Here is an 11,951-nt window from a genome sequence, read left to right as displayed (position 1 = left end):
AGGGAGAGGTGAAACCACAAAAGCTACTAATATAGCTTCCAGCTTTGTTTTCACAAATTTTATTTGGGATACTCAGAAAAGTGTTTGGGGGCGCATCTCCCTTCAGGGTGGCATATTTTCAACCAAAGATCCAAGAAGTCTTATATATCAAATATTTCTATTTAAACATAAATCCAAAGATCTTTTGCCACATAACTCGTGACACTCTAGTAAAAAACTCAAAAGAGAAGTAAGCTAAAATGTGAAAAAAAAATTCTTTTAAAGACTGGTGGTGATGGGCTCGGGCTGGGGCTCAGCAGTTGAGCCCTTACCTAGCACACACAAGATGCTGGGTTCCATCCTCAGCACCACATAAAAATAAATAAAATAAAGATATTGTGTCCAACTACAACTAAAAAAAATATTTAAAAAAATGACTGGTGATGATTCTGTATGTTAAAAACTGCAGTCCTCCACCAAATTGGTAACTAAGGTGGTAAGTTTATTCTGGAGGTCTAATAAGAAAAGGAAAGATACAGGTGACTTTGAAGGTCTGTGAACTGGAGAAAATGTGAGAGAAATACGTGGACCTTTCCAGAGATAATGAAAAACATTTTGTCCAACAATAGGCAATCAGATGTGTATTTAATGTGAAAGGTTACTGAGTTTGCCTGTGTACCTTGCCTTTACTTAGGTTGCTATAGCATCAGGCATTGTGACCTAATAAACACTGATGTCATACCCCAGGGTCAAAACCAGCAGGGAAAAGCCTGGCCCCTCAGTCTGGTCCAACAGCTGACCGGGGGTGGCAGCCAGGTGCAGGTGCCCAAGAACTTGGCACTGCCCAGTTCCATCTAAAGGGGCACATCTCCCTTCGGGGTGGCACATTTTCGGCCAAAGGTCCAAGAAGTCTTATATATCAAGGTAACAACGAGTTCATAAATTTTATTTATTTATTTTTTTAAGAATTTGATCTAAAACTGTATTCAAATCAAATGAGGAACCTCTGTGCTTTCCTCTCTCTTTTTCTAGGCTAGTGTTCACTAGCTTTTGAATAAGAGAAACTTCCTCTTCCAAGGGTGTGGGAAAACTTTTTCTATAACTTTTTCAAGGTTTCATGGTGAATCTCCAAGGGAAAGTTCAAGAAGATCTTGGGAGTTTGGCCATGATGGTAAGAGGTAGAAATATAGTATTATCACGTGAAAAGATAGCCATTAGAGAAGAGCTGTTAAGAAAATATTTGGGCTAGAGGGAAAATGAGGGAGGAGAAGGAAAAGAGGGGAGGAGGGAGGGAGAGAAAGAGGGGGAGGGGGGAGAGGGAAGGAGGGAGAGAAGAGAGATGAGGAGGGAGGGGAAAAGTGATGGGGGAAAGGAGGGAGGAGGGGAGAGGGAAGGAGGGAAGAAGAGGATGTAAAACTGTTTTAAGAGCTAGCGGGAAAAGGAACTCTAAATTCTGAAGGAAGCTTTGTCTTGAACTTTTAAAAAGAAATCATTCAAGCCCCCAATACCAAATCTACTGAGTTCTTAATTGGTCTTCCATAGCAACAGATCCACCACTGTCTTCTGCCATTTTCTCCTTATGTTTAGCTCCAATCTGGGTTGGGAGGTGGGGTGGGCAGTTCAAAGAAGCTAATAGAGATTATTTTTTCTTTCTAAAAAGAAATTACACTTGATTCTTCCCCACTGCTCACCCTCTCCCCACCCCCCAATTCCTAGCCTAAACCTTTTTGAAAAGGAGATATGTTTCAGAACCCTTTCCAGAGATTCTTATTGAGCAGACCCTGTTTCTAAAAACTAAGCATCTCATTATTTCTTTTATTTTCCCTTCCAGATGTCTGATGATATTGACTGGTTACACAGCCGCAGAGGTGTCTGCAAGGTAGATCTCTACAGCCCAACAGGACGTAAAGATCAGGACCGAAAAGTGGTAAGATACAAAACCATTCCCACCAAGGAGCAGAAAACAATTGGTGTATGGGTATTCCAGATTCATTGGAACCCAAGGTAAACTCATGGAAGCTGATGCTGTGACTTCTCTATGAATCCAAGCTCAGTAAGGTCTTTCAGGGGACAGTATATATATATATATATATATATATATATATATATATATATATATATATATATTACACAAAGATGAATCTGGAGGAAAAGAATTAAGAGTAAAGTAAGAGAGCTAAGGAGGGAGGCCAAGGAGGGGCCTGGGGAATAGGGAAGAGTAGTAGTTGCCTAGTAACCAGCCTCTATTACCTAAGACCTCTTAAGTCATAATGTTGCCTAGTTTCCAATGAATTACACTAGAGCCTCTCAGGAGGGGAAAACATTTCAAATACTTTTGACTCTGTTTCCCAAATTCAACTGATTTGCATAGTATTTCACATTATTTATTATGTCAAATATCACTCATACTATCTACTTAATATATGTTCTTTGTGATGTTCTAAAAATTGATTTATACTTTTAAAATGACCAGTACCTTAAGCAACGTTAACCATAGTATCACAGATTTGAGGTTCAAGTACAATGTACCTATTCAGCACAGAAATGTTTGTCCATGTACTACCTAAAATCTTTGATATCATCAGTAGTAAAAATATCACATTTTGAGAAATACTGGTATGGTAGAAAGTGCCCTACGTAAGCAGCCAGGGAAATGGAGTTCTCTGTCATTGAGTTTATGTCAGTTGGGCAAGACACTTCTCAGTTTTCTCAATTAATATATGAAGATATTGTCCTTTGGGCTTGTGGTAGGTTAATATTCTCATTTAGGAAATATGGGAGTTAAGGAAATATAGTGTTAAGATTCTGTTTACATAGTAATAGCCACAATATTAATGTTTATTGAGTATTTACTTTGTGCCATATTCTGCTAAAAGCTTTATACACAAGATCTCAGTTATTCCTCACAAGAATTTGAAGGTAAGTGTCATTATTATCTCCAAGAAAGAGTAATTATGGCATTTTCACTAGAGTTTATCTAAATCCATCCTCCTAATTTGATGCAGATATGCTTTGTGGATGTGTCCACCCTGAATGTGGAAGATAAAGATTCCAAGGTGAGTATTTTCTTCTGCTCAGAGTTGAAGAGGTTGAGAAAATACTAAGAAGAGTTATCAGTGAAGTATAAGGAAAGAGATTGTGGCAGAGAGTGGAAAGGTGGAGGCGACCCAAATGAAATGCTATCATTCTCATGAACCTAGGCTCCCCAGTTTGGAATTTATTGTCACTCTTGATAACCAAACCTCATTTTAGAAGCCACTTGTTTTTTTTTAAAACAAAACCTGTCAATAATGGTGGTGACTAATAGAATATGGCTCTTGAGACTAATGGCCTGTGAGAATCTTCACAGAGAGAATAAGTAATTTGTGGAAGGAACTTGGTCTCATTCTTCAAAGACTAGCTAGCATTATAAACTTACTTCTCTTACAAAAAAGGATAAAGGGATATGACATGATTTAAATGGTAACCTAAGGGAACAGCTTAAAGAGGTCTCAAAAGGCAACTGTTGCCAGGCTCGGTGGGGCACCCTTGTAATCCCAGTGGCTCGGGAGGCTGAGGCAGGAGGATCACGAGTTCAAAGCCAGCCTCAGCAATTTAGTGAGGCTCTAAGCAACTCAGTGAGACCCTGTCTCTAAATAAAATATAAAAAGGGGCTGGGGGTGTGGCTCAGTGGTTAAGCACCTCTGGGTTCAATCCCCAGTGTCCCCTCCAAAAAGGTAACTGTTCATTAAGAATTTCACCCTTTAATTCCATAGGGTGCTGCTGGTTGCAGCTCAGAAGGTGACTTAAACCTGGAGAGTCTGGAAGAAAAGGAGATTATCGTGATCAAGGACACTGAAAAACAAGACCAATCTAAGGTAGAGTTAGGCTCTGAGATTCCACCATTCTTAATTCCTACAGCCCAATATTGAGTCTGAGGACTCTGGTTTAGAGATGGTGAGCAAACTACTGTCCAATATACTCATCAATTTGAATACTATGACATTCCAGAGAACACAGGACAAGTTCAGGGCTATGGTAAGTTCAATACCTAGATACTTAACAGCCTTCATCAATCATAGAGGCTCAGAATACCGTCTCCTGATTTGTAGGTACCTACTCCAAACATAATCTTTCCATTCTTATCTGAGCAAAGATATGGGTTTATAAACAATATCTTGTCATGTTCCATGATGATTTATTTGCAATGGACTTTTGTGTGTCCCACCTTGCTTAGCATTCAACAAGGAAGAAAAATGGATATGAGACAGAGAATTTATAACAACTAAGAATCTAAGGGCCTGGTCTCCACCCTATTGGCTAAAAGATTACCCATGCTCTGGAGGGTAGCTTCAAGTTAGAAGCAGTTAGAACTGCATGCCAATGTTACACACGAAATCCATTTTGGGGTTTGGTTTGTTCGTTGTTTTTTGGTAAGGATTTCAAATTGTGTCTGTTGGACCTCCTAATTGAGAGAGGGAATTTGGAGCACACATATCATCCCTGCATTCCTACAAGTCTAGAGTGGTTAGTATTGGAATACGATATTTGGCTTTAGTGCTGAGGAGTCAAATGTTTCCTGTTCTGTGTCTCTAGGCTCATTTGTTAAAATGAAAACATTTCTGGTCCCAGACTAATTTGTTTTGAGGGGAGTGGCCCCCAAGGAAGAAAAACAAGTTAACATTCTAACAGGGTTTTCTCGGGGGCAGGGGGTGTCCAACTCCATTCTCAAGTCTTAAGAAAGGAATAAATTATACTTGGTGAACAGCCCATATTTCCTTCACACAGTATAGACTGCCTTGATTATAACTTAAGCTCCTTTTCAAAAAGCTGCCCTTATTATGACCTCACATTTCTAGGAATTCAGTGAAAAAAAGATGAAGCAAAGGAAAGGCAAGGGGGGGGCAGCAGTAACTAAAGATGTGTACATAATATGTATATGCATATCCAAACAGGAACAGTCAGTCGCCCAGCAGAGATACTCTCATATGAATGTATATAAAGCAAAACATACACCAATATATACATTTTTTTTAGAAAGAGTGAGAGAGGAGAGAGAGAGAGAGAGAGAGAGAGAGAGAGAGAGAATTTTAATATTTATTTTTCAGTTTTTGGCGGACACAACATCTTTGTTTGTATGTGGTGCTGAGGATCGAACCCGGGCCGCACGCATACCAGGCGAGCGCGCTACCGCTTGAGCCACATCCCCAGCCCCCAATATATACATTTTTATATATTTAAGTTTAATTAATCCAAGCAATGACATACATGTCTGGCTACATTTGACATTTACAAACCCACATATGCATTGATATAACACAATTAAATATACTGACTTATTCATAAACAAAGATTTAAACACATATACAACTGTGTACAGAGTCAGATGCAGTGGCATGGCCACATGGAATACACATAAACATCCATATTCACATTTACACTCACACACATACACATCCAAGTCTGATCGAAACATAGTGACCATAAAAACTCAAGTATTGGTATAGACACAAATATATCCACATCGATGCAAATATTTATATATTCCTACACAATCATGCTGACATACAAACCTACAAACTTATACTAAGTGACACATATTCAGTAACACACTTTTATGCACTGATATGCACACTGACAGAAATGCAATGACATACTAATGTTATTCACATACATAATCCAATGCCAAACTATGATCAACACTGACACACAACATTGTCCAATTCTGACAATAGCACATAGATATAACATGAACTGATACCAAATTAATATACACAGTTGTTATATAATCACCTATTTACATATATTTCTATTTTGACACATTCATTATATTAATATTACTTATTGATGCACATATATACATTAATATGTGAATTTAGGCTTCACATCAATACATTTATAACTGCATGATACACAGTAATGAATTTATATTATAAACAAGTGGACTACTCAAATTGATACTATATTTAGAGATAAACTAACATACACGTATTTTGACATTCACAGACACGTACAAATGTACTAATACACACATGGTGGCCTATAAAGTAGACAGAAACAGTGAACAATGATGTGAACACATTGTACACATTTTCACACACTAACAGTAGTCTGACACAATCTCAAATCTATTAGACGTTCACACACCTGAATTTCTCTATTGACCTGCATACACACACACACAATAGATATATTAACTCTTTTGGCAGGGAAGGAGGGTACCGGGGATTGAATCCAGAGATACTTTACCACTGAGCTACATCTCTAGTCCTTTTTTAAATTTTTTTTTTTTTTAATGTTGAGACAGGGTCTCACTAAGTTGCTGAGGCTCAACTTGAACTTGTGAATGTCCTCTTGCCTCAGCCTCTTGTGCCAGCTACATTAACACTTTATTTTTTTTGTATCAGGGATTGAACTCAGGAGCACCAAACCACTGAGCCACATCTCAAACCTTTTTTTTATTTTGAGACAAGGTCTCACTACGTACCTTAGGGCCTTGCTAAATTGTTGACACTGGTCCCAAACTTGTGATCCTCCTACCTCAGCCTCCTGAGTGGCTGGGATTGCAGGCCTGTGCCACCAAGCCCAGCTACATTGATGCATTTTTGACATATTGAGTCAAACACATAAACTCAGGAAACTGACAAACACATTCAACACACTTGTATATAGTTAAACATACAAATACATCTCCTCTGAGCTTTGGTTGCTGCCATTTGTGTTTGAATGAGTGTGTATTAATGGTTATAACTGGATGCTCTATTCTATGCAAATTCCACAAAATGAAACCCCTAATCAGTGCACTTTAGAAAACATAGCTTCTAAATAAAATAAGGCAAGAAAGTAGCCTACCCAAGTGCTTATGGATAGGTATTGTTCTTTTTTTAGACGGAGGGATCTGTATGCCTTTTCAAACAAGCCCCCTCTGATCCTATAAGTGTCCTCAATTGGCTCCTCAATGATCTCCAGAAGTATGCCTTGGGTTTTCAACATGCACTAAGCCCCTCAGCCTCTAGCTGTAAACATAAAGTAGGAGACATAGATGGCGAATATCACAAAATACCTTCTGAGAACTGTTACAGTGTCTACGCTGATCACGTGAACATGGATTACATGGCCAACAGACCCCAAAGCCTATGTCTAGAAACGGCAGCAGCCAAGAACACCAACAATAATCAAAGTCCTTCAACTCCTCCAGGCAAGTCCCCTAGCACTCAGAGGGCTGTTATTTCTCCTGATGGAGGAGAGTGTTCCATGGATGACCTTTCCTTCTATGTCAACCGACTCTCTTCCCTGGTAATCCAGATGGCCCGTAAAGAAATCAAGGAAAAATTGGAAGGTGGAAGCAAATGTCTTCACCATTTAATGTATCCACCCTCTGGAGACAAGGGGAAAAACAGTCCCCGTAGTGCTGTAAGCAAGATTGCTTCTGAAATGGCCCATGAAGCTGTAGAATTGACCTCAACAGAAATGCGTGGTCCTGGGGAAGAGGGCAAGGATGGCCGCAAAACCTTTCTGTACAGTGAGTTATGCAATAAAAACAAGAGTGGAGAAAAGCAGATGTGCCCAAGAGATAGTAAAGAATTTGCAGAATCCATCAGCAAGGGACTTATGGTTTATGCAAATCAGGTGGCATCTGACATGATGGTTTCTGTTATGAAAACTTTGAAAGTGCACAGCTGTGGGAAGCCAATTCCAGCCTGTGTGGTCCTGAAGAGGGTGTTATTAAAGCATACCAGAGAGATCGTGTCTGATCTGATTGATTCCTGCATGAAAAACCTGCATAATATCACTGGAGTACTGATGACCGACTCGGATTTTGTCTCCGCTGTCAAGAGGAACTTGTTCAACCACGGAAAACAAAATGCCGCTGATATAATGGAGGCCATGCTGAAGCGTCTGGTCAGCGCCCTTCTTGGTGAAAGGAGAGAAACAAAGTCTCAGAGTCTGTCATATGCATCTTTGAAAGCTGGATCACATGATCCCAAGTGCAAGAATCAGAGCCTGGAATTCTCAGCAATGAAAGCTGAGATGAAAGGAAAGGACAAAGGCAAAATAAAAACAGACCCTTGCAAGCCATTGACCAGCGCAGAGAAAGTCAGTGAACATATCCTCAAGGAGAGTCTGACCATGTGGAACCAGAAGCAAGGAAACCAGGGCAAGATGACTACCAAACTGTGTCCTGCCAAAGATGAAAAAAGGGAAAGAATTAGCCCTTCCACCGACTCACTGGCCAAGGACCTGATTGTATCTGCCCTTATGCTGATCCAATACCATCTAACCCAGCAAGCGAAGGGCAAAGATACATTAGAAGAGGAATGCCCTGGATCTTCTCTGAATTATATGGCTCAGAGTGCCCAATATGAAAAGTCTGGAGGAGGTCAAAGTGCAAAAACACTCTCAATGAAACATCTTGAATCTCGTGGAGCTCCTGGACCGTCTTGTGTGAAGGAAAATCAACAACTGGACTCCCAGAAGCTTGACATGTCGAACATCGTCCTGTCGCTGATTCAGAAACTGCTCAATGAGAGCTCCTTCAGCTGTGATGACCTATGTGATGGTGAGAACAAACGTTCTGAACCCAGAAGCAAAACGCCTTCCATGTCCAAGAAAGGTGAGAGAGAAGACCCGAGCCAGGACAATCCAGAACTGGACTTTATGTGTGGGATGAAGCAAATGAACCGCCAGTTCATAGATCAACTGGTTGAATCTGTGATGAAGCTGTGCCTGATCATGGCCAAGTATAGCAACAACGGGGCAGCTCTTGCCGAGCTAGAAGAACAAGCGGCATTGGCCAGCAATCCCAACTTTGGCTCCAGATGTGGTTACGAAGCTGCAATGTCACAGACCTGTCAAGATTCTCCTGGGCCTGAAGTCATCGTTAACAACCAATGTTCTACAAGTAACTTGCAGAAGCAGCTCCAGGCTGTCTTGCAGTGGATTGCAGCTTCCCAGTTTAATGTGCCCATGCTTTATTTCATGGGAGACGATGATGGACAACTGGAGAAGGTAAGCCATGCATCAAAACACAAGAAGAAAGAGTGGGAAGAAGTAGGGAGGACTACATTCAGACATATACACATAACCCTCTCACTCTTTCTCTCCTTCCTCCCCCTCACACTGCAGTTGATTTTCCACATTAGATGGATTCCAGAGAAATGAAACTCTTAGACAATTTATTTTCACTCCAGTCAAGCAATCTTTCCTTTACCCCATCCCCATCTCATACTATTTTAGGAAGGCAACCCCAAACCTTAACCTAGCAATCAGCACAGACTAATTTAGTGAACACAGTTGATTTTGATGTTGGTTTTGAAGCACAAAAAGAAAGCACATTTAGCATTTTGATCTATGCCATTAGAGAAGGCTCAAAGGAAAAGGAAAGGCATGTCATCAGCCTCCCATTATGTATCTGTTGCACATTTCCATCCTAGAATCAAGTTTCATTGTAGAATCATGTGGGGACTAGATGTGAATTCATTTTATCCAGCAGAGGTCATTCCTCCATAAAACATCAGATGACTCAAGCTATCCCTGCTCTCTCCACAGCTTCCTGAAGTTTCTGCCAAGGCAGCAGAAAAGGGGTACAGCGTAGGTGATCTTCTTCAGGAGGTCATGAAGTTTGCCAAGGAACGACAACTGGATGAAGCCGTGGGTAACATGGCTAGAAAACAACTGCTAGACTGGCTTCTCGCTAACCTGTAGGCTAACAACTCCTCGGACTCCTCTCCATCTTACTCCAACCCCCACCCTGCCCCAGTAGCATTACAACCCAGCTTAAGCCACCCCACCATCTGGCTAGTAAACTGCACCATACATGACTGTAATTCCCAACACATCTGAGCAGTTACACTGTACAAATACAGGGTGCCCTTGCTGGGCAAGAACATGAATTAAAAAAAGTCAAAAAAAGTGTCATCATTCTCGTGATCAAATATATCTAAGGCAAGGGAAGGAAATGGGTTTAATTTCCAGAAGTGGTGATACAGCATTGGGCTTATGTCCAAATTTCATTCTGGGATATTTTCTGTGCACTTATGACAAAAGGATATAACCCTGATCAAGTCCCTAAGTAATCTGGTTTGTCTAAATCCTCTCAATTCACAGTCTACTTAGAATTTTGCCATAGTGGCCTCACTGTTTCTCTCAAAATTGCACCTATTGTGATAATCACCTTTGCAATCTCAAAAGGCAGAGTTTTCTTAAGAGTGTACAGATGGGGGTTGGAATGTAGCTCAGTGGTAAAGCACTTGCCTCATGTACAAAGGACCTGGGTTCCATCCACAGTGTCAAAAAGGAAAAAAGACAAAAAAAAGTACAGATGGGCTAGCTTAGATGAAAAACAAGGCAAAGAAAGTGTTATCCATGAACATTGTCCTACCTTGCCACAAAGACACACCCCAGTGTTTAATGTACCTGGCACTAAGTACTACCCAGAACAATAATGGGAGCCCATGTATGAGTAAGGATAAGAAATGCCCTTCAATAAATGAGATTTCCTTCTACCAGTATGAAAGATGAATTTTCTAAAAACATAAAGCTATAGGATGGAAAACTCTGGGTGAATTTTGATGTCCCAAAGCCCCTTTGGGATTAGCACTCTGTTCCTAGATGTGCTCTATGCTTCCCAGGAGTCATTAGTGATGCTAGGGTTCATGGCAGATCAGACCAAGACAGTGATTTCAATCCTGTGGCCCTCTGTTAGCCTGTCAATTGCTGTCATAGCATATCTTGGCACCTTGAGGTGCTGTGGTTTAGTAGAAAAAGCACAGAATGTGGTGTCCCTCTGAATTGAACCATCAAAGATTTGCCTCTTACTAGCTGCAAGGCCTTAGGCCATCCTACCATTTGGGGCCTGTATCCTCATCTGTAAAATGTAGCTAAAAATTACTCTCTCTTTGGGTGTTCCCCTGCAGGAATCAATGAGATGGTGTTCTGGGCAGGGTAGATTTCGTTACAAATATAGAAATGTGAAGGAAGCTGTGCCTTTCAAAGCCTGTCCTAACGCAATTGGGAGTGCTCTCTTGATTTTCAGAACTGAAAGATCATCAGAGCAGGGGATCCAGAGAGTTCCTTTTTGGAGAAGAGGCACACAGGTAAAGTTTGACAACTTCACAATGCCTGGGCCAGTCAGGAAAAAAAAAAAGGCAGGTCCATTTAAAACAGAACCTTTCAAACTCTCCAGTCCAGCTGAAAACTAATCAAACCCTTTTCAATCCTACCCTACCCCAGTGCAAAACTTTGGAGTTGAGCCAACACAGATCCTTTTCTTTGCCCTTGAAGAAAATCCTTAATAAACAAATCCAGAGGCCAGGACTGCATTTCTAATGACTCAGTCCTTCCCAAGCACAGCTGGGTCCCATAGTAGTTTACTTCCTTGATTAACTTGGCTCCTACCTTGCTCCTGATTTCTGTTATGAAATAGCCTTGGGGATTCCTTAGAATGTGCAAATAGAGCAAAGGAAGTTATATGTTCTGTTAAATGAGGGGGGTTGGAGCAAGATGGTTTCTAAGGACCCTTCAGTTCTGACATCTGAGGATTAGAAGAACAAGGCTCTTTTCCATAATTTCTTTGGAAAACTTGGATGAGGTAAGTTTAGGGTGAGGAAACTTGATTTTTGCCAGAGCTAACTGATAGATTCCAGCAGAGAAAGGAATGCTTTGGGCTACAGGGCCCCTGACAAGGGTCTGGAGGAACTCAATAGTCCTTGGGGTGTATTCCTGGAGAGTGAGACCCTGACCTTTGACCTCTGTAAATGAGAAGCAATCCCAGGCACCCCAATGGCAATGTGGCCATGCTCAATGCCAGCAGTTGGAAATAGACAAGGACTTAATGCTGAACTGAGACCCCTGCATATAGTAGGAAAGGGAATACAGGAGGAGAAAGGAGAAACATGATTCTCTCCTGGCAGGCAATATAATTGGTTTGATGTATCTTGACAGTTTCAGGCTCTCTGACATCAGGCCTCCATTTCAGAAGGAAAATGTGTGAA

The 11,951-nt window shown here is 40.9% G+C and overlaps 1 protein-coding gene across 1 annotated transcript; it reads left to right on the top strand.

The window, feature by feature from the left end:
• The first annotated feature begins 1,810 nt into the window (after nt 1-1,810).
• Nucleotides 1,811-9,663, top strand: Akap4 (A-kinase anchoring protein 4). The gene is made up of 5 exons (XM_026406767.2): nt 1,811-1,906; nt 2,985-3,035; nt 3,735-3,836; nt 6,847-8,967; nt 9,508-9,663. The coding sequence occupies exons 1-5, from the start codon at nt 1,811-1,813 to the stop codon at nt 9,661-9,663; spliced, it is 2,526 nt and encodes an 841-aa protein (XP_026262552.1).
• The last annotated feature ends 2,288 nt before the right edge of the window (nt 9,664-11,951 follow it).

This window comes from Urocitellus parryii, chromosome X, assembly GCF_045843805.1.
Source record: "Urocitellus parryii isolate mUroPar1 chromosome X, mUroPar1.hap1, whole genome shotgun sequence".
Lineage (NCBI taxonomy): Eukaryota > Metazoa > Chordata > Mammalia > Rodentia > Sciuridae > Urocitellus > Urocitellus parryii.
Note: the sequence above shows the minus strand (reverse complement) of the source record. Positions and strands in the feature narration are given on the sequence as shown.